The sequence below is a fragment of the Zerene cesonia genome, chromosome 7 (assembly GCF_012273895.1).
Source record: "Zerene cesonia ecotype Mississippi chromosome 7, Zerene_cesonia_1.1, whole genome shotgun sequence".
Lineage (NCBI taxonomy): Eukaryota > Metazoa > Arthropoda > Insecta > Lepidoptera > Pieridae > Zerene > Zerene cesonia.
The window spans coordinates 6,687,499-6,710,800 of record NC_052108.1 but is presented as its reverse complement, the minus strand read 5'-3'; the positions used below and the strand labels follow the sequence as shown (position 1 = coordinate 6,710,800).

The 23,302-nt window shown below is 31.5% G+C and overlaps 4 protein-coding genes across 5 annotated transcripts in view; 2 read left to right on the top strand and 2 right to left on the bottom strand.

The window, feature by feature from the left end:
* LOC119840742 (tyrosine-protein kinase Src64B) overlaps positions 1–5,063 on the bottom strand; it is a 50,307-nt gene extending 45,244 nt beyond the window's left edge. For both annotated transcript variants that reach the window (XM_038367465.1, XM_038367466.1), the window contains exon 1: positions 4,855–5,063. The gene's annotated coding sequence lies outside the window, so the exon portion shown is untranslated. The remainder of the gene's footprint in view (positions 1–4,854) is intronic.
* A 577-nt stretch (positions 5,064–5,640) lies between these two features.
* Positions 5,641–16,440, top strand: LOC119840889 (tonsoku-like protein). The gene is made up of 14 exons (XM_038367665.1): positions 5,641–5,822; positions 5,897–6,154; positions 6,545–6,710; positions 6,973–7,249; positions 7,551–7,704; positions 8,195–8,399; positions 8,592–8,781; positions 9,132–9,363; positions 9,767–9,879; positions 10,223–10,409; positions 11,978–13,313; positions 13,602–13,777; positions 14,231–14,939; positions 15,408–16,440. The coding sequence occupies exons 1-14, from the start codon at positions 5,810–5,812 to the stop codon at positions 15,751–15,753; spliced, it is 4,362 nt and encodes a 1,453-aa protein (XP_038223593.1). The 5' UTR covers positions 5,641–5,809; the 3' UTR covers positions 15,754–16,440.
* Positions 16,441–17,078: 638 nt separating this feature from the next.
* LOC119840746 (U3 small nucleolar RNA-associated protein 6 homolog) lies at positions 17,079–21,737 on the top strand. Its single transcript, XM_038367472.1, has 8 exons — positions 17,079–17,302; positions 17,390–17,702; positions 17,807–17,998; positions 18,237–18,434; positions 18,931–19,032; positions 19,773–19,979; positions 20,542–20,727; positions 21,204–21,737. The coding sequence occupies exons 1-8, from the start codon at positions 17,211–17,213 to the stop codon at positions 21,612–21,614; spliced, it is 1,701 nt and encodes a 566-aa protein (XP_038223400.1). The 5' UTR covers positions 17,079–17,210; the 3' UTR covers positions 21,615–21,737.
* A 23-nt stretch (positions 21,738–21,760) lies between these two features.
* Positions 21,761–22,948, bottom strand: LOC119840747 (mitochondrial carrier homolog 2-like). Its single transcript, XM_038367473.1, has one exon. It carries the CDS (start codon positions 22,867–22,869, stop codon positions 21,982–21,984), a length of 888 nt encoding a protein of 295 aa, XP_038223401.1. The 5' UTR covers positions 22,870–22,948; the 3' UTR covers positions 21,761–21,981.
* Between the last annotated feature and the right edge of the window lie 354 nt (positions 22,949–23,302).

Sequence of the window (23,302 nt, the reverse complement as noted above, 5' to 3'; positions counted from 1 at the left end):
TAGTAATTTCATAAAGGCTTCTTTATACAAACATCCTAAGTAACGATAAACTTATCAGCACAAAGGCCCGTTTATTATCTTTCTGAAATAAACAAAAATCAAATAGAATGGGGATCGGGGCACATCTTACGACGCCAACGCAGTGCGTGGGTCGAGTTACCACACGACTTATTATAATTTGTAATGACAAGGTATACTTCCTTAGATGTGAGTCAACATCCTTCGTATATCTTATTCTATAGCCCAGTGGTACTTTACAGTCAACAAATATGGTAAATAATTCTCATCGTCGTGAATATTATCATTTTAAGTTGTACGCTAAAAACAATATGAAAAGCGTAGAATTATTACAAAGTGTGCAATACTTGCGGTATGCATGGACCATGACTGATAAATATTCATTAATTTACTAAACGGGTGAGTTTTCTAAAGCTGAACAGTTACGAATGCCTAACCCAGGTTAATAAGGCTGCTGGAATTGCAGATAACTGACATTTCGCTATGTAACCTTTAGTTACGAGGCTTTGATTCTTTTTTTAGATGTTACCTCGTTCATTGCTCCAGTTCTGTCTCCGAGTAACGATTTTCGTTTACGGCTTCTGCTTCTGATTGGGCTCAGCTAAATGCATAATAGATGAGGACTATAATAAGACCGTTCAGCTTCCGGCTATTGTGTTGTTTTTGGTAATTTTACATAGCGACCGATTTTAATGCTCCGCTTTGAATGGAAGACAGAAATCCTTTTGTAAGTTTTAAAAATAGTTTTGTTGACATTTTAAAGCGTTATTTACATTATTGGAGTGGCATTAACAAGTTAACTTATAGATTCACAGATTCACAATAACGAATTTGTGATTGGGATTTTTGTGAAGCCGGAGTACTTATTTTAATTTATTGAAATAAAAAATTAACCATCGTCTGCAGTATATAAAAAATATAGGCCTTAACAATGAACGGTATAGCAATTAAGCCATCCAAAACATGAAATATTAGATTTGATACGAATTTTACACAAATTAACGCACGCATTCGCTGAATCACTGTGCTTTAATTAGAACCGGGATAGCTGTACCGTTCTGACACCTCTAGATGTAACCGAATGCACAGTTCCACGAATCGGTCGATTCAAGTCCGATGCCGGCATCGAATTGCTATTTTATGCGACACCTCGGACTGACAATACTAAGGATATGCTCGCTGCTTTTATATCATGGAAGTAGATAGTACTATACGATTATGTCGGATTGGATCTATAATTCGTCACTAAGTTGGCAATTAATAATATATTTAATGGTGAACTTAGGTATTTAAGTAAACGCATCAGACACTCAATTATCGCAATAAATGTAAAAAGTATCAAAGATTTGAAAAATGTATTATTGTAACTCCTACATTGTATTAAATAAACGGCTAGGTGCAATTCGGACTCACGACTCTAAGGTTTCCGTACAAATAAGCTAACCCATTGCTTATCCTCGATTGTTTATAATTGAAATTTTGAAGACAAGACAAACAAACATACAGAGAGTAAATTAGTAGGAATTCCTTATGTTATGTTCCATAACTTTCATGAATAATTAATATGTGATAAAGAAATAATAAACAAATATAAAGGTCAGCAAAACAAATTCTATGTCACAAAATGCTCTTGTTTTTACAATTACTGGTTGCAATATCCTTCCATTTGCTTATTTAAAATTTAAGATTAAGCCGAAAACAATATTGACGAATAATAATAATGTTGACGAATAGTATGCCATTTATTTTACTATAGAGATATCTACTTAGGTGGACACGTCCAAGATATTTATGCCATTATGATTTATACTCGTAGATTATACTTGAATTTATACTAACAATGGTAAATATATCGCACGTCCGGAATCGATGCAAATGTTATGGTCTCTCGTCACGCATAATTCACTGATCTTTAAAGCAGAAACATGCAGTTACCAATCATACAAAGCGATACACATCTCACGTTTTTTCTTTTATTTCTTATTGCCAACTTGCAACTGCTCTGAATTCGCACTGAATTTATTATATCAAATCGTATTTTTATTAATTGATATTATTTTAATACATCATTTTCCAAATAACCCTTTGTTATACTTATAATGCTAGTAGCATTGCATACGCACAACTCTTTTCCTAATTAACCATTTTCAGAGATAAACCACACGATAATTTGACAGTAAATAATTTTTATTATAATAGTTAATACACAGATTAAAGGATTACATATGATAAAAATGATTATGTTATGATAAGTATGGATTACTAAGAAATAGGTGACATAATCTTTGCTTTTCCAATGAAGTGTCGCAAATCCATTTTGTTGATTGCAAATAGTGTTTCAGTAAAAATATTCACAATACTTTTGCCCTAGTTTCAACGCTTCGCCTACGAGTTTCGTTAGTTCGGATCACAGATATCACTATTTGCCCCGTAGGCAACGCTTCCAACATGGGGATATTTGAGGAAAAATTGATTTTTCTATTTCTGCATCGCCGTTTTCCGTAACAACTCTGTATCGAAGTAAAAATCGTTGATACATAGTTCTTTTGTTAGAGTACCTCTATTGTTTATTGCTTGTATTTTTATTGACCTGCCTATATATTACATATAGGCAGGTCAATAGTCAGTCTTGTTAAGAACGGGATGGAAATGGGGAATGACAATATTGGTACTTAGTAATGTCGGAAATTTCAATGGTCATGCACACATTACTATAAGTGATATTATGTATATAAGGTCATCTTGGCGCCTATTTCGGCGCCTGCCTGCCGCCTCTGAGAAGGAATGTCTGTATGATAGAAGCATCGTTTGAATTTCTACACTTATTGTCATCTATACCCTACTTTTTCTAATATACAATTCATATAGAAACTATGCTATATGAAGAATGTTGATGAGAATTGGGGTCCTTAGTATTGGTTTTTCATACTAATAAAAATTCAGAAAAAATTATTTGTAAAGAGATGATACTTAGAATGTAAGTATTATAGTATAGTCCCTTGATAGAGACCTAGCAGATATAATATATAATTAGATCTAAATATTCTAGCATAGAATGAAGATCATAGGTTTGGAGGACTACCTTGACATAACATAACATTATATATGTCTATGTAAGTATATGGTAGCAATTTTTTGTGTAAGACTATATTTTGTGCTTTTTATACATATACATAATATAAAATAAACGAATATATAATTTATTGTAGGTTACAATTGTTATTATCAATTTTATTTTTAAATTTAAATTATATTTTTGTTATGTATCATGTTTGTTAAAAACATTCTTTTCAGGAAAATTCAATTTTCAAGAAAAGGTCAATATTTTCTCAAACATCTATATTGGTTATCTATCTATATCATATACAAATCTATATGTATATTATAAAGCTGAAGAGTTTGTTTGTTAGTTTGTTTGGATGCACACACTAATCTTAGGAACTACTAGTCAAATTTGAAAAATTCTTTCAATGCTAATATTGCTATCTAAATAGTCCAGTTATGGAGGAAGGAGACAAGCATATGTATATATATATGCACATAATTAAATATAAAATTATTTTTTAAATTAGTATCTTAAGGTACCAGTATATAAATGTATAATCTATGAGTTAAGGTATAATTAAAAAAATTATAGCAGACCATATGAGTAAACTGAATTATTATTTTTTTTAATTTTTATTTAAAGCAAATTAATCCAAGAGTACTTTTTACAACAAGTTCTTTGTTTTATTTTCATCATACTTTTTTGATTTCATTATGAAGTTGGATCTGTCTAAAAACTAGAACAGTGGTCTTCTAATTGACAAAGATTATTAGTATTTAAAGATAACAAGATTAATCGGAGCAATCAATTAACAATTTGTTACTCATTAGTTAAAGTTACTATCACAGACATGTGAGTGATAATATATAGTTATAAATGATAAAAATAAATAGCGTAAAAAATGTTTTTTTTTTTTTTCATTTAATGAAAATAATTATAATTTTGGAAATAAAATTTTTGAGTTATAGTTAATGGTTATTAATCGATAAGGAATTAATATTTATTAATCTGCACTAATATTATAAACAGGAAACTTTTGTATTTTTGTATGTTTGTAACGTTTTCACGCAAAAACCACTGGACCGATTTAAAATGTTTTTCACCATTAGAAAGCTACAACTTTACTGAGTGACACAGTCTACATAATAAGTACCACGGGTAAAGCCGGGGCGAACAGTTTATGATATGGGAACAACATTGTTTAAGCCCAAATAAATACAAATGATCGCTAATAAAAACATTAATTTTATAATAATTTATAAGAATTTCACAAACAAATTCAAATTTCATAAAGTTATTATAAACTAGCTTTTCGCCCGCGGCTTCGCCCGCGTATAATTCGGTTATATCGCGCGACATGGTAAGGAATATTTTCTTCGTATTAAAAAGTATGTTTTGTTCTTTCCCACGTTTAGCTCCATCTACATACCAAGTTTCATCAAAATCGGTTTGACAATAACGAACTTTCATACAAACTTTCATCCCCTCTTTCAACCCTTTCTACCCTTTTTTCGCGATAAAAAGTATCCTATGTCCTTTCCCAAGTTCAGTTCTATCTTCATACCAAATTTTGTCAAAATCGGTTCAGTGGTTTTGGCGTGAAAGCGTAACAGACAGACAGACAGACAGAGTTACTTTCGCATTTATAATAGTAGGGAAGGGATTGCGAATCGCAAAATGCAAATGAAAAATATTTGCGCTAATCTAATTTCATGTAACGTGTAATTGAAAGTGTTTATTAAATTAACTAATTAAAATAAGTAATTATAAACAAACGAAAACTTACTTACGGCAAATAAACACGAATTTTTCTTGAGCATAGAATGGAACTGTAATAGTTTTCACTTAAAACTGTAGTACATAAGATCACTTTATTTTAAAATTTAAATTTAATTATTTAATTGTATACTTTCATTCAAAAAGACACGAAAAATGAGCCAAAACAACCACAATAGCTTTGTACATACTCCACCCCCGTAGCTCTTAATTTCCCCCTTTCCTCACTTCCCCTCTCGACTGCAAGCCTCATCTGTGGACAAAATCATAGACAAATTGAATGAACACAGATAAAATTATCGTCTACCTTTGTTTTAAGGAGAGGGCACGTTAAACAACAAACTTAGGTACGAGGGTTTTCTTTAACTTATGTTTATATATATAGATAATTATTTAATTTACTCTATTTTAATATGTTGTATAACATGACAACTCCACTTTTTATAAAATTTAAGTTATTGTACAATTCCAATCCAGATAAGATGTTTGATACAAAAATTATAGAATAAACTATCATGTTACGTTGTGAACGCAAATTTCTTAGTTTATTTTAGTTTAGGTCCGTTATATAAACATTTTGATCGTCTTTACTAAATCTTTTTGTCTTAACCAGCTTCATCCCTTCATTTCACTCTCCTGGCGTCCGGATGAAAAGTAAGTAGCATATTCCTAAAGTGTTTACATTAGATTTTGATAGTAATATAATATTAATAATAGTATCTACTTTAACAAAGTAGGTACCTAGGATTCTGATAACATAGGTATTCTGTATGGACTTATTTAATATTGGCGCCTTTTGTCCTGTCTGTGATCTCGAAGTGTCAATGTCGCAACTCGCAATTGTCAATTGTCATATGCTATTTGTGATTTGTAGAAAAGAAAGCAAAACTAAATTCTTTGATATTTTATAAACATTGTTGTAGTAATCCTAAATAATTTTTAATTATGATATGAAATATAATTAATAACATGGAAGAAGAAAGTAAATGTCATTCACAAATAAATCTTCCCTTGTATGTTTTCAGTTTCATTCATGTAATCGCTTATTTGTTGTAGAACTCATCCGAAAGAAGAAAAAAACTTTGAATGGAAGCAACAGGCGAGCATTCGCAGAAGCTTGTAATGATCTTGCTACATTTTATTACAAAAACGCAAGATATGGAGATGCTCTCGAGGAATATAAGAATGAAGCGTCGGTATGTAAGGAGTTGGGGCTGCGCATGGAATGGGGTACTTGCAATAGGATGATTGGCGAGATGTACATGTTATTAGCGGAATTTAATAAGGCCCTAAAATATGAAGAACGACACTTGGGTAATATTTAATCTTTCTTGAAAAATTGGTTATTATTTCTGATATTCACGTAAAGATAGAACTTCATGCATATAAATTTTATAAGTTCAACAGTTACTGTTTGATAATTATATGTAATAGAACTAACTGTTTTGATTGATTCAATAGATTTTAAAGTATGATCATCTAATACTAAAATACAATTATATTTACCAGATCTTCCTCATTTTATTCAGAGTTAAAATAAATAGACAAGTAGTGATAAATTGGAACTGGGTTTGATAAACTATCATCATTGTATTTTTTCATTATTATTTATCTTTGGATATATACAACATAGCACATTCATGTTTATTTCTATTTCAACTTATGTTATTTAATGTATGTATTCAAATATTATGATACTTTCAGCTGTAGCAAAGGAACTCAATAACTTGGTAGAAGAACAAAGAGCAATGGCCACTTTAGGGAGGATATATCTCCTACAAGGTCAAAGTTCAACAGATAATGATGAATCTACAACCTCATTAGTTGCTGCTGAGAAGGCTTTTATGAAGGGCCTTGTTCTGTGTGAAAAGTAAGTGCTATAAACTGAATTAAATACACATAAAACTTAAGAATGTTTATATGCATAAGTTGTATAGTTGCTGGAAGTTTTAATCTCAGGTTTAAATGAAAAACTGTTTTTTCTGATTAACAATGCTATGTAAAAATTATATGGGCTAAGAAAAAAAATTGGTATGAAAATTTATACATGTGTTTAATCATAACTGATGATCAAAAATTCTGATTCTAAACAAAAAAATCAATAATGAATTTGCTAAATAATGTGATTGTAGGCTCAATGGAAAAATAAATAAAACAGAACTAATGGATATGAGAGCCCGTCTCCTACTCAACATTGGTGTTGTCCAAGAGCACCTTGGTCATTTGGACAAGGCCATAGATTGCATCAACAAAGCCATAACAATATGTTCCAATCAAGATTTATATGAAGTACTGCATAATTGCTATACGACTCAAGCTCTAATGTATTGTAACAAGATGAAAGATTATGCAAGGGCATTGAGTTGTCTGAATAAAGCTTTGGAGGTTGGAAGTAGACTTGACGATAAGGTAATTTACATGAAATATATTTAGCAGAAGGTATATAATAAAGTAACGGCTTGACAGGTTGCTGTGGTACATATGTAGCCTTTAACACTTGAGGATCACATACATATCCTATGGTGAAAGAGTTTTTGAAATCAGTACAGTAGCTATATATATTAGCTCATACAAACAAACAAACCCCTCAACTATATATCATTAATATAGATATGTTTTATAAATATGTATACTGTAGTATTAAACATGGTGCAATTTATTAAATAATTAAAATAACAATTTGTGATAAAATTTAATCAACAATTTATAGGTGCTAAAAACATGTGAAACATTATCATCAAAAGCTGATATTTTGTGCAAGATGTCTGATTATCAGAGCGCTAAACAAGTATTGTACAAAGCATGGAAGTTGAAGACACCAGATGAAGAAGAGAGAGAAAATATAGAAACTAATTTAAGAGTTGGTATGTAGTGCAATTTTATTGGATAAAATATTACAATAAGATTAACCATAGGGAAAACATTTGTCACATTCTATAATTTATAGTAGCAAAGGAAGCATTGCCACATAATTATTTTATTTTAAAAAATAAAAATTATTAGACTATCAAAGAAATAGCCTAGAGCCTTAATTTAACTTAACCTTAGTGGTTCTGTGAATGCATCAAGATAGTCTACCAGTTTCTTGTTACTATGGATTTCAAAGACACTGAAATATTTAAATATAAATTTTCAAATTAATATTTAAATAGAGAAGAATAATTAAATATTGAAAATTATACCAATTGAAATCCTTAGTCATAGAGAAATCTCTAATAATTTGATTTTGCAGCCATCATAATGTAAATATACAAAATGCTACCTTTAAAATAATATCAACATTTATCTATCCAACAAAAACAAATGTTAGTTTTTCCCTTCTAGATTCCTTTATCTTATAAATTTCATTAACAGTTGCAGCAATGTGTTACACGGAAGATTTAATAATATCAACCGACCCATCAGACCATGGCACTTTTAAGAAGCTATATGAGAAGCTTGGTGATGGAGCTTGCCATTTAAAGAACTATGCTGGCGCTGTAGAATATTACCTGAAAATGTTAGACCATGCAGAACTAGGTGGTGATTGTGGGAAGACATTAATTCCAATTTACGTGAGGTTGGTGAATTGACTATTTCCTTAATTATTTTAATTGCGATTTTTTTTTAAGAAAAACAAAAACACTGTTTATACTGCCTCTTTTATGTATATGTTACAGTTGAAATTCATTTTCCATTACATCACATTTTTCTTATATAGAACTAGTTGTAACAATTTCAATTTTTTCCTAATCATATAAATATTTTGCAGTTTGTATCAAACTTACAAAGACATGGCTTGTTACAATGAAGCATTACAGTACTACTATAAGGAATATGAGCTAATAAAGGACATTCCCAAGGAAGCATTCACCACACTCTACAATATTGCTGAAGTGTCATACCTTGCTAAGAAACCCTATGACCAAGTGGAGAAAGCATGCCTTAATGCGAGGGACGCCGTAAGTAATTTTTTTATTTCCAAATAAAAAGGTATCTTCAGTATGTACATTTATCTCATGATTATGTTTTTATGTTAAGAGTTGGTTGATTTTTCTGATATGTGGCTTTTAGGTACATAATGATCATAAATTATTCGATTTAATTAAATAATGCTATTAAAGATTCTAAATTTAATGTTATTTACCATTACATTTTTTTATTTTGGTTGCTATCAATGCTGGTAAGATTTTTCAATAATTAATTTCAATGAAATATGTGTAATGACTAAAATTTAATCTAATTTACAAATTTAATAATGTAATTGTCCATTGATTTAAACAGTCATTATATATCATTTTTATTATAACAGGCCAGAGAATGGAACAAAAAGAAATACGAAATACGGATTCTCAAAAATCTGCTGAAATACCAAGAAGAGTATGGAGAGATCGACAAGACAGAGGACACGAGGAGTGAATTGAGAGCTCTCGGCTGTGATAGTTTGGACAGTGTGGATGTTTCCGAGGATGAAATGAGTTCAGCGGGAGGTGATGAAGATACTACGCATATTGGTGATGATATATGCTTGGAGGATTTGACTGGTGGGTCTTGTGATATAGAGGATATCATTTGTTAGATAGAGGTTGAAATATTATCTCTGTTAGTTTAAGTCATACCACTAAATCTCTAAATCTCACTAAAACATATTTGTTTTCTAAGAGTTCATGTTTGTGAGTGAATAAATAATATTTTTTGTTTGTAACTAAAGAACTAGTGTACAAAATATCATTCACAATGACACTTGTAACTGTGGCAAAAAAATCTTCAAAAATATACGTAATTTACAATTTTACGAAATACATTCCAAAAAACTAAGAAATACTCAAGTATGGCTTTGATTGTCATATATTATCTTCTTGACATCATTTACGAGCGTTTATTCATTTTGTGTTTTCTGTAATTTAATTAATATCGTAATAAGTCCATAATAAATTTATTAATTAGATTTATCCGACACAAATGAAGAAGATGTAACGGAAACAAAACGGGAGACACGTAGGAGAGGGAAGGGATACACAATCAAGAAGAATATGAAGGGAGAAACTCAATTACATGTGGTGAGTGTTTTATTACTGTATATATATATATTTTATTTGTGGGACTCGAGCACACGTCGGCACGACTAGTTCCCCCACAGAAGACCAGCGTGAAATAGTAGTATGCTATTGTATTTCGTACGGTGAGTGGGGGAGACGGAGGCTCGTTTCCTTTTCTTCACCCTTCCCAGTCCATTCCTTCTTTCCAGTCGTCAAACAGTTTATCTGAGCTCGGAAAAGATTTCCAGCCACTCGACCACTTGAAAAATATCGTCAAAATACATCAGACGTTTAGTTTCCGCTACAAACATCATACATATAAAAAAAAAATATATCAAAATTGTTATTTTCCTTTCTGTTACAGGCGTGTATATCGGGGAATAAATTGTTAGTAGAGCGTCTACTGGCCAAGGGTCACCCGGTGAATGTGCGAGACAACGCGGGCTGGTTGCCCCTACACGAGGCGTGTATACACGGACACACGGATGTGGTTGATATATTGATTGGTAATGGCGCCAATGTGAACGATCGAGGTGGTTCTAATTGTGATGGTAAGTGTTGTGAGTTAAATTATAGTGTAGAGGCTGTTCGACCCGGGTTCGCCCGTGGTACGTGTGTATAGACTTTGTGGAGGTAGGAAGGTGGGATGCCGACGTCGAAAAAGGGAGGATCCTCGACCAGTCTACACGACTGGCCGGCTTGTAAAACCCCAATTGAAGGATGTTGGAAAGTTGTAAATATGCCTCTGTAGCGAGAAAATTTCGCTTGCGCGATTCAGAAATGTTTTGCTACATGGTGTACAATGGTGAGAAATTTTTGAAATCGGTCTAGCAGTTTATGCATGCAAAACGTTACATACGTACATACAAAAATAAAAAAGTAGTGCCCAGGGCCCCCTTCCTCAGAGGGCCCCGAAGGGCCGACAATTTCTCTCACATTTAATCTCAAAAAACTCATTTCAGTTTTCTCAATGCCCGAATATCGATTATTTTTAGATTTATTCGAATCAATATATTTATATGAATTTGAGTGACATCAAGCCTACAGGGTCTCGGTTGTGTGCGGTATATAGACACGGTAGCTTCTAGCTTAATTTAAACTTAGTGCGCTTCTTGGCTGTACTAAAGGGCTGTTTTTGGTCTGATATAACTTACCAGACAATTACTTGAGTTTATAAATTTTATAATCTAGAGTCTATAATGTCTATTTTCAACTTACATATCATTTGATTTTTTATTCAGTAATTTAAAAGTATTTCTGAACGTATCCTACCTAATTTACTAAGAACACTATCTAGCGATCATCCATGCAAACCGCTCCAATGCCAAATTCAAGCGACCATAAAAAATGTCGACTTTGTCTATGGTTGGGCCCCGGATAAATTATGAAAAACTTTTAGTCGAAACTTTTACCTAAAGTTATTATTCAATATATTACTTAATTTCACAGAAGTGTCGTGATTTAATTTTGTTTAATGTAATTTGGGTAAAATTAATAGAACTATTGATTTGTTCGTTTAAATATTATTTCATTATGTCGAAAAGAACATATCTAAGTGGTTTGCAAAAGAGAAAAAAAGTTTTAGCTCAAAAATAAATCACGGAAAAACCTTCAAAATCATTAATTATATTAGATTAGATTACCCATAATAAAGCAGATCACAATAAAAAAATGTATTTCACTTTCTTTACATTCCAAAAGGGCCCCAAATTCTTGTGTGCCCAAGGGCCCCAGCACAGTCTAAGACGGCCCTGATTATAGTATACGTAACATACACAATCTGCTAATATATGCGCATATATGTATAATAAATAAACAATCCCGCGAATTAGGTGCGTTAGGCTAGTATTTGTATTGATACAATCGCGTACAATATGCTAATACGCGTATTATATAGTGTATAGGAGTACGACTTGGGTTTGTATCGATACAAACAAGCGTATGAAGTACGTTCACCTTGCGTTTGTATCTGCTCAAACGTATACATTCTCCTAGTTAGCTAATAACGCATCTCAATCAATTTCGCCCATCTTCGGCGCCGATAAAATACACCATATAAATAATCCCTTGAGTAATTATCCTATATTATACGTGTTTTAATATGATAGTTTTTTTACAGGAATAACTCCATTATATGACGCAGCGAGCAACGGACATTTAGAAGTGGTACAGTTGCTACTTGAAAAAGGTGCAATTCCAACATTAAAAACAGACTTTGGCGAAACACCATTGCAAGTTTTACAAAAATGGCGATCTGGAACTATACTAACTAAAGATGAAGAGGTGTTATATAGGAATATTTGTAATAAAGTCAATAATATCGCAGACAAAATAAACGATATTTTGAATAGATCTAAATCAAAAACACCAGTGAAACCAATTCAAAAAAAATCACCTCCGAGTACTTCTAAAATGTCGAGTAGAATAAAAGAGTTGACGTCTCCCGTGTTTAAAAGACGAAATGTAATTGACGATGACAGTGATGACGAATTAAATTTAACTAAAAAAATTCAAACCGCATTTCCCTCTGACGATTCGAATTCTTCTGAAGACGACGCGAAAGCTAAAGAGAATATTGCAAGCGTTAATGAGTACAGAAATGCCATATCTGCTCTTAGAAATAGAAGTGCTAGCGATCTACCCGCTGTTGATGTAAAGAAAAAGAAATCAGCGTTATTGGATCCAACCGAAGTGGATGACGACTGGCTTGATGATGATATGGGAATTTTGAATAAGAACAAAAAAAGAAGACTTACAGATCCACTAACTACCATAGCCAAGAAAACTGCGATAGACAATCTGAAGAATAGCATAGACAATTTGAATAGAATAGAACCGCTATCCGATAATACAGTTAACAAGAACAAATCTAAAAAATCTGCAATTGAGATAATGGAGGTGAGCGAAAACAGTTCGGATTCCGACCAGTTTCGACGCGACGAGAACATGAATCCAAAAAATATAGAATCCATGCGGAGTATTATGAAAGAATTCAATAATAAACCTAAAGATACGAGAGATAGTATGAAACGGAGGTGGAAAAGGCAGAGCACGCTGTTAAAAGCTGGCTTTCAAAGAAAGAAAGATTACGATCAGTCGAGCAACAGTGGGAGTGATACAGAATTTTGTGATAGACGAGATCTTCGAAGATCGTCTACACCTGTGGTGTTCAGTCGGAAGTCGTCTAATGAAAACTTCTACAATAACGCATCCAATGACGGTTTTAACTTCATGCAGAACATGAATCCTGGTGTTATGCAACCGATGAATGTGGTGCAACCGATAAATATAGTTCACCCAACTAAAAATGGTAGGATGCAAACTCAGATAGTGGCGCCGGCTGCAGTGAAAGTTAAAGTAGAAGATAAGGTGTTGTTGATATCGTTGAAGTTGGAGACCATCAATAAGTTGACAATCAGCTGGCTGGTTGAAGAAGTTAAGTCGCGGTATTACAAGTAAGTTAATAATGTTATCTAATTAAACTTTTCTGTCATGTCTGTATGTCTGCTGATCATAATTTCTTATTTCATATATTCAGACTTGTTTCAAACCAATCCAGTCAATTTAAAAACTAATTAAACCACAAAAAATGGTTATTTCAATTTCTAACTTCCAAACTGTAAACAGACAAATGTCATATAAATAAAAATGGCTACCTTGCGACACAAAGAAACAAACATACTTTCGCGTCTATTACTATAATAGATATAAAATAATAATATACATAAAATAATGTGTTCCAGGTTAACAGGTGTAAAACCAGTGTTTAGTCTGATGACATCAGATGGAGCTATACTCTCGGAGGACGATCCCCTAAGTTTAGTGCTGGCTTCGCCTGAACTAAACACCTGTATAAGCAACTGGAAAGCATCGCCCGCTGAAGAGAGATACCTCGAGTGCTGTGATGCTTTGGGGATATGTGAGTTATTCATTATTTATTTAAACATTATATATTTACTACTAGATTCTTCTTGTGAACAAAGTCACCGCTGGTGTTATATGAATAAACTCCTCTGTTCAATTTATATTTTATTCATGAAGTTGTTGTTTTAAAGTTAAAAATAGCTCTGGAATTAAGGGACAAACAAATCACATTTTATAGAAACATAATATAACATTCACATTACAATATTTAATGAATAAACTTCTTACTATGCCATTCAACTAAAAATAGTATTGTCTCAGCGCCATGTTGTGACGTCATAGCTGTTTATTCAAACAAATTAATAATTGAGTAAAATAAACCCTTTAATTGATGTGCAAAGAGTATTTCGAAGTAAATCGTATTTTTAAATGTAATTTGACACATCGAGGTCATAGACATTCTCATTATTATCTGGAATGCGTTATAATAAAAAAATCTCAATTTCAGCACCATCCGAAGAAATACAACAATCAGTTGGTCGCAGTCATACAACACGGCGTCTAGCTCTCGGCTCGCAAACACTACCGCCATCACAAATACGACCTTTATTCAGAGCCCTCACCCATCAAACACATATAACGGCCATAATGATATCAAATAACAACATAGGAAATGATGGCTTCAAATATTTAACCGACAGCCTCTGTACTATGAAGCATTTAACGCTGTTAGATGTCAGTAGAAACAATATAACAGGCGATGGTATTAAAATATTATTAAATGCCTTCGAGAAAGCCAATAAACCGGCCTGTCAATCACTAGAAGACATTGATTTAGGCCATAATCCCATAAACAATGATGGATTCAAATACTTGGCGAAACTGACGCAGTATATTAGACTTAAATCATTAAAAATCAATGATTGTCAAATATCAGAGTATGCCTACAAAGAAATCAGTACATCACAGATTCAATTTGATGCTTTAGAAGTGTTAGATATAAGTAATAATGATCTTAAGCAAGTGTTTTTAAGTAATTTAATGACGACGCTGAACCCCAATGTGTTGACTGAGTTGGATTTGGAAAATGTTGGAGTTGAGGGTAGTTGTGTTGTATGTTTGGCGAGCTTTATGGATACAGCGAAGGAGTTGAAACTGAGACGTTTCAATTTGTCCAGTTGTAAATTAGTTGATGGACAATTTATGCGGATTTTTAGGTATGTACAGATCGTGCTTTTCATTTCTATACATGTTAATGCCAATTTGGGGGTATTTTATGATTTGTATTACTCTTGTTATATCAATATCATATCAATATCATATAATCATAAAATATATAGAGGGTCAGTTAATTAATCATATTAGAATTTTCGTATATAACCGATTTTAATTCCAATCAATTCTATAAGTCAGTGATTCTTAAGCTTTTTTTTTGTTGCGACACATATTTAACAATTTCAAAATTTGGCGGCACACAAAAAAATACAGTGCATAAATAGTTTATGACAAAAAAATTAAATATGAACCACTGCTATGAGTATTCAATAAGGTAAATAAGGAAAGAAAACTTTCCTTATTTACTTACCTGCTTTTCTTAAATAATAATAATAGAATTACATTATGTGACAATTGTCAATTTTAAAAACATCGGTTATTTATATTGATAATGATTATATTATTTTCAGGTGTCTCGGCCGGGCCAAGAACTTGCAGAGCGTGACATTAAAACATAATCTTCTAACATTTATAACACTGAAAAAACTTTTACAAAGGCAACCCCCTGTACCGCAGATCAACCTTCAGGGCTGCCAGGATATCTTTAAATACTCTCCTGACTCCGATTTTCAGGTGTGGTTGCCGGCCATTGATTTTGGGAGATGCATCCCTGAAATAAATGTGACTCCAGTATCAAAGTCTGATGACGAAAGAGAAAGCTTTAAGTTATTTTCTAAAACATGGTTAAACTGCTTTAAGGGTAGGGGAATTATTGAACATTGTGATGGGGGGGTGACTAAATTTACTGCTAGGTGACTTGGCATTATAAAATTAATTTGACTGTTATTACATAAGTCATAACTGTGGTGGTAACAGTTATTATATAAGTAATAAATTGAGCTAAGGTATATATTGGATTATTGATTGCAAATTTAGGTTGGTTTTGTATGTTTTGTTTAAGTAAAGATTAATAGAACACAACAGTACAAAATTCGCATTTCATTACGGAACTGCTTCTTAAATACTATCAGAATTATCGTTTATAGCATTAATTAGAAAATACTTAATTCAAATTTTACTATACCTTCTCTGAACAATATGTAATTCATTAAAAATAAGCCAAGAATGTAATTTAACTAGTCCTTATAAAACCCGACATTTGTGTAATCATCGAATTTAAACTTATCACAATCGTAATATGGGCTATCCACTCTTTGAATTTATTAATATATTTCTCTATACACCGACCAGTGCTTGTTAATTTAGTTAAAATAGTAGTTAAAATAATAGTTAAGTAGTCTAAAAGTAATATTCCAATTATCATTGTGACTACTTTAAGTTATAAGAAATATGAAGTAATGACAATTACGTCTATGCATTTTTAATTTTTTGTGTATTAAGAAAAGCTGCTAGTTAACAAATTGGATTTGGGGAAAATTTAAGTAATAACGATCCATATTGAATAGTTTGATTTATGATTTATTGCATATGTTAATGTTAATGTATTAAGTATTTTCCATTGTAAATAATTTATATTCATAATTTTCCATTGTAAATAATGTTATGATTATACTATGTGACCGATGTAAGATAATAAACTATGAAAATAATTATCTATTTTAGTTGTTTTATTTTATACAATATAATAAAGCGAAATGGATTGATGGATGGATGGATGATAGTTGATGCTGTATTCAAAAATGTCATGAAGCATCAATGGTACAAACACTTTTTCATTTGTATTGACTTGCAATTGCAATTGTTGTCCTGCAATTGCTTTAAAGGAATCTTAGAATGATTGAACTTGATGGATAGTAGTTACACATGCTTGACAAAAAAAACGCCTAAAAGTAAGAATTTAAATGAACTATACATCAGTGGTAAAATCATGAAATATTCGCATATGCTAGCAATTCTTTTTTAATTTTATAATATATTAAGTAACTTTGAGACCTAGATTGTAAAATTGTCTTCCGATCCAGTCAGTCACGTCCAATTGACCACATACGGAGTACCTTTTGTTTCTGTACACCCTAATCACCATTAATTAAACTATGGCATATTACTAATTCTTCACTCATAAACATATCAAAGAAAAAAAAAAGTTGCTGTCATTTGGAGATTGAGTTTTGACATTTGAATTTGACATGAACGTTGAACATCAACATCATGCTTTATAACCTCAAATTTTTGTAAACCTTAGATTTGTTTACACTAATAGTTTTGTAAAAATAATTGGATTTGTGAAAAAAGAAGAATAAAAATCCCTCAAAATGGCTGAACAAGTTAATCAACGAATTGAGGGCATGATAAATGAACTTGAGCAGATGCGAAGAACTAATCTTTTTGATGATGATGAATTAAGGTATTGCGGTATTTCCAATTCCATTCCTAATAAATAAATTATATCTAAATATGTTTCAATTAATAACCTTGCAATTGATTGTTTCAGAGAAATATCTCGAAAAAGAAAGGAATTTGAATATAGAATACAAAGACGAATAAAACAAAAAGACGATTTTGTTCAGTACATTGCTTATGAATTAACTTTATTAGAAGATATTTCACTGCGTAGAAAGCAAGCGAAGATTAGCGATAAAAAGAAAGACATAGAATTCGCCATCGCAAAGCGGCTGAATAAATTATTTAAACAGTTTATTTTGAGATACCAAAATGAAGTTGAGATATATTTCGAGTATATAAAATTTTGTAAGAGTGTTGGTTTTCAATACGCCATAGGAGCAATTATTGGACAAATGTTGCAAGTATGTTTATATTGGCTACTTACACATAACTATATCATTATTGTTTCATTATATGAATCTATTTAGGTTTCTCTTTATTTTGAAATTTTTTATGTTTTAATTAGATACATGGTGATAAGCCCAAAACATGGCAACTAGCTAGCATTTGGGAGAGCAAGGAGAAGAATGACCTAGACACTGCTAGAGGGTTTCTATTAAAGGGTATTCATAGACATCCAGAATCAGAAGTTCTTTATTTGGAATTATTTGAGGTTGAGCTTAGGCTGGCTTGTGAAACTGAAATTGAAGAAGAGAAGGTAAGAATGTTTCTATCAATGTTTTCCTGTTATATTTGTTAGAAATAATATTGACATCCTTTTTATACTTTAAATTACATTTTGGCAGAGAATTAAGTTTATTTCATGCATATTCATAGACTTTAGACTTCAGTCATAGACTTTCTTTTATCAGCTGCAAGAAACATAATAAAGGCAATGTCAATTTTTTTTTCTTCCGGCAATATCTTTATATATATTTGTTTTATGATATTTACAGGAAAAATATCTAAAAAGAGCAGAAATTGTATGGCAGAACAGTGTGAAAAATGTTCCTGAGTTGTCCTTTTTGTCCAAACTTTGCGATTTGTCTATGCGGTACAATGATGGTCCATTAACGAAGTCTATAAAAGAAGAAATTTGGAATAGACGAGATGAGAAAGATGTCTGGGCTTATATAGCTTCAAAGGAATTGGAGGTAAACCTAGGAATATTACAAAAATATGGAGGTTTGTGAGGATGGCAGCATTTATGTTACTTTCACACAAAATCCACCAAAAGGTTTTCAATGTTACTTGGCAGGGATGTAAGTTAGGTGTCAGAGTAACACATGAGCTATAGAAATACTTGCTTTTGGCAGTTGCATGCGTGTATATCTGCAGTTGAAGCAACGCTGCACAATTAGTTTTAACATTTTCTTGACAATTAAGTCTTAACTTTTTAATAGTCTTACTTTCTTAGGGAATCTTTAAAATCTGACAATGCTGTTTTGAATAAGAGTTGCAAAGTGTTTCCATTATCCGAACTGATATAACAAAAATCAGGTCTGACTGTCTTTCTGTTATACTTTTACAGCTATACCCACAAATACATTAAAAATAAAAGATAATGAATGAAAATGTTGAATTTTATAAATTTTATAAAATTATGTGTTTGTTTCTTAATTAAGTAATGTGTTATTTTATTAAATTCAGGGCTATCATTGGGAACAAATTGATGATTTTGTTGATCAAGACAATCAATATTCTACTGAATTACAAAATTTTATTGCAGTGTATGAGGAAGGTCTGCAACAAGTAAGCAAACAAAAATATTTATACAAAATTTATTGATAAGTTTGTTATTATAGTAATTTTTAAAACTGTCATTTACATTTTTTCATATTATTGTTAGTTATTTTTTTTATTTTGTGATTATATAAACAGTGATATTTAATCAGAATATGATTATTCCATTTCATATAGTATAAGTTCCCACTTCTTAGTTCTGCAGGTATTTGTTGTTCAGGTTGATGATTTTAAAATAAATTTTGAGGGAGCACACAATAAATGAGCCATATCTATAATAATTATTTTAGGAAATAAAAATGTTGAATACAGTTGTCATTACAGATGTGTTTATTTTGTTGTTAAGACATGATATAGAATCATTTCCTTTTTAATTTATTTTAACAAAAATTAAACCGCCTTCAAAATGTCAGAACTAGGCAAATTTGAAATGGGATTGAAAGACTTTTCTAATAAATAAGAAAAGAGAATTATCGAAATCACACAGTAATAAATTATGGGGTTAGAAACAAAAAATGATACACTTGAATCGAATCCTCCTCCTTTTTTAAAGTCGGTTAAATATGACTTAATAGATTAAAGAAACAAAATTTAACCACCATTTATATAAAAAAAAATTAATTAAAACTATTGCTAATTACTGACAGTTAATTTAAAATTAATTTCAAAGAACAAAACAGATGCCTGCAGAATTGAACAATTGGATGTTACTTGGGATTGTAGCATATATTTATAAAACTTTTATTTAGTTTCCAGATGAAAAATTATGTACAAAATACATTCATGGTTTACTTGGTTTGAACAACAATATTTGCACAGATTCACAAAAAATCACTGCAGTGAAAGAAGCATGGATGTATGGTCATGAAAATGGTTTATTATCTAATGACATGTACGCTTTTGGTATATCGCTATTGAAGTTGGATGGAGAAATATCAAGTGATGAGTTTGTGCAGGTATGGTTTTTGAAATAATTGAATCTCACATTCCTAAAAGGAATGATTTTGTACTTATTAAGACTTCAACATTTATCACTTCATTAGATGACCTTATGAAATTGTGTTTATTATCATCCAGAATTAATAAGTATCGAATTAGAAATTTTGAAAGAATAGAAAAAATTTGATCACGAGGCAGGATTCGAACCTGCGTATCTTGCCTAACAGCAACGCCTAGCCTCTCGGCCACCCGTGATCCTGCCACAGTAATCGAATTTCTTCTATTCTTTCGGTTTCATGTGCCAATTTTTTCTATTCTTTCAAAATTTCTAATTTATAAAGCATTTCAATGCTATAAAACTAAAAATTAAAGTATCGAATTGTTATTAATTTTTTGTACCAAAATTAATCCTTACTAATATTATTCATGTGGAGCACATTTTGCTATACGATTTTTTTGTGTCTGGATATTGGGAAGCTAGTGTCATAAGCAACTTTTTAACTAGAAGAAACACTACTAACTACTAATTACTAACTAGTTTAGGATAGAAAATATTGTTATAGGTAATAACTGTTTTAGGTAATAGATACAGCTTTAATTAAAAATCCTAAATCTAGAATACTATGGGAGGAAAAGATTTTGCATAGTAAGGATAATGAAAACAGAATGTTGTCTGTGCTACAAGATGCAAGTAAAACTATGAAGGGTGATGATTTATTGTACCTGTGGAATTTTGTATTGAACAATATACAATCTATAGATGTGGTAAGTTTATATTTAATAAGGGTGTTGTATCTATGTTAAAGTAGTTAGTATTGTTATAATGAGACCTCATTGTGTGCAGACATTTGTAATCTGTCGGTGAAAGCCCTTTATTACAAGTGAAGACTTTTTATCATTAAGACAGAATCCATACGAGGATTCCATTTGAATAATGCTATTCTATTTTAAAAGCCAGTTTTTTGTCATTTTTGAATGAAAAATGTGACTAATTGTGTATATTTTTACCTATCACTTAAAAACACAAAGTATAAATAGGTATAGATAAATCTTCATTGTTGATTAACCAAAATGTAGGGAAAATATGATAATGAATTGCAAAAATTATATGATAAAATAGGAATGCAAAAATGTAAACAATTACGCAATATAATATTTTAAGACATTTTGAATTATCATGATTACTAGCACTTAATTTTTTTGTCCCATGCTTAATATTAATGATAAATTTAATTTTTCAGTTAAATAAATGCTACAAAAAATTTCAAACTTGTGAAAGCGTAGTTGTTTTATCACTGAAACCAAAACTCTTGCAAAAAATATATGATCATAATGGGTTGAAAGCAGCAAGAAATGCGTATGAAGATTTTATAAGAACTCCTCCAACACAAAAAGAATTACATCTTGTTATGATAGATATTGAAAAAGCTCAAGAAAAATTTAGTGCTAAACATATAAGGAAATGTTATGAATGTTTGGTCCAACATCATGGTTCAAATAATGTTGATGTTTGGTTGGATTATATCAAATTTGAAGCTCAACATGGGAATGCGCAAACAGTACCTCAAGTACATAGGAGAGCTATAGCTGCATTGAAAAAGGAATTAGTTGACGATTTTATAAAGGCACAGACTTTATCCAGATTACAATAAATAGAATGAATTTTTTTGGGTTTTCTTTATTCATATCTATAAGTTATTATACATAGCATAGACAGTAATATTCAAAGTTAATAAATAATGAATATGAGAATCTTTTATTGTAAGCAAAAAAAACTATGTAAAATAAATAAAAAGGATGAAGAACAAAATATATTTATTTAAATATAATCACACTTTTCCTCAACAACATATTAAAAAGGAGTATCCACATAGTACACCATTTATTAATACTAATTTATTTACATTTAACAATTGTACACATTTCTCTACAAGAAGTCAAAATTTCTACTTTGGTGAATGTGGAACAACACTTAGCAAATAAACAGATAAATGCACAAGAATATCACTGTGACAGCGATTACTGCATTGCTGCAATTGGAGCAATGTAGTATCTGAAGATGAGTGAGGAACCTCGTTTGTGCTGTTTGTTTCTTACCAGGTCCTTCCAACAAGATTGCCACGATGGGTATCTAGGCATTGCGGGGGGGTTACCCGCCTTCAGGCTGCTGCCTACAACAGCCATGCAAGTAGACACAACCATTAAAGGATAAGTTATAGTGCTTGTTATAAATGTGAGCAAGGGTACAGTATAGTATCTCAAATCTTTGGTCTTAACTAAATATTTATTGACATAATATGCCAATACTCCTGTTATAGTCACACAAACTAAGTCGCCGGCTAATTTCGGCACAATTCCATGGAAAAATCCAAGTACTCCGTCATCTCTGTATATAGATACAATCGCTCCCAATAAAGTACTGTATTCTTCTTCCTTGCCAACGAATGATGCCATCATTCTGACAGTAACGACGTGGAAAGGATACGAGACCACCACGGAAGCTGTATGCATGATCATATCACGACGAGCCAATTTATAATAGTCTTCAAATTTAGGTTCTTCATCATTTACAATGTTGGGAGGGTCGTTAATTTCGGGTAGGTCGATACCGCAAACATGAATTACTTTCGATGAAAGTTGACTGGACGCAATTAATCCCAGTACTCTTGCAGACAGTCCTCGGTAGCATCCAAAGAAACCGTCGGATTTTTTAATGTGTTTGATATATTCAAAAACATTAGGTAATATCATGGCAGGTCGTCCAAACAAGGTTGTAGAACGCCGCGGCGCCAGAGGTTCATGACCAAGTTGAATCAAGACCTTGGCATATTCCATAGGATGGCATATCGTAGTTACCAATAATTGAGACGGCAATGCCGCTATTTTTTCTTTCTCGATTTCATCCATTATCACAACTTTACAGGACCTCCGATTTTTTCTGAAATCGAAAATTGACAAACAGTCCACAGATAAATATTAAATACTGATACAGGTTATGGTCATGTGATCAAAATAGATAATAAATTATACAGATAAGACAAAAAAAAATCATGAAAATTTTTACAATAGCGAGTAAATTATTGCGGATGAAACTGCGCAAACAAAAATCTGGGCACATACAGTTTACAAAAACAGCGTAGATATTTTCGTAAGGTATTTGAAAAGTCGGTTGAAAATATGCAGTTAGAGATGCTCTGCGTGTTATCTACATATCTAATATAGTAGGTATATTGAAGGTGTATATTGTCTTTTTGTCTTAATATCGACTTTAATAATTAAAACAGTGCTTTTTCTATGGGCATGGGGCAGGTAAATAAATAAGTCAATTTACAAATAGTGT

Coding starts and splice junctions, on each gene's coding strand:
- LOC119840889 (XM_038367665.1), top strand. Junction 8,400..8,591: donor TTAATTCCAATTTACGTGAG/GTTGGTGAATTG, acceptor AATATTTTGCAG/TTTGTATCAAACTTACAAAG. Junction 14,940..15,407: donor CAATTTATGCGGATTTTTAG/GTATGTACAGAT, acceptor TATTATTTTCAG/GTGTCTCGGCCGGGCCAAGA.
- LOC119840746 (XM_038367472.1), top strand. CDS start 17,211: ATGGCTGAACAAGTTAATCAACGAATTGAGGGCATGATAAATGAACTT. Junction 18,435..18,930: donor TAGCTTCAAAGGAATTGGAG/GTAAACCTAGGA, acceptor TATTAAATTCAG/GGCTATCATTGGGAACAAAT. Junction 20,728..21,203: donor ATATACAATCTATAGATGTG/GTAAGTTTATAT, acceptor TTAATTTTTCAG/TTAAATAAATGCTACAAAAA.
- LOC119840747 (XM_038367473.1), bottom strand. CDS start 22,869: ATGGATGAAATCGAGAAAGAAAAAATAGCGGCATTGCCGTCTCAATTA.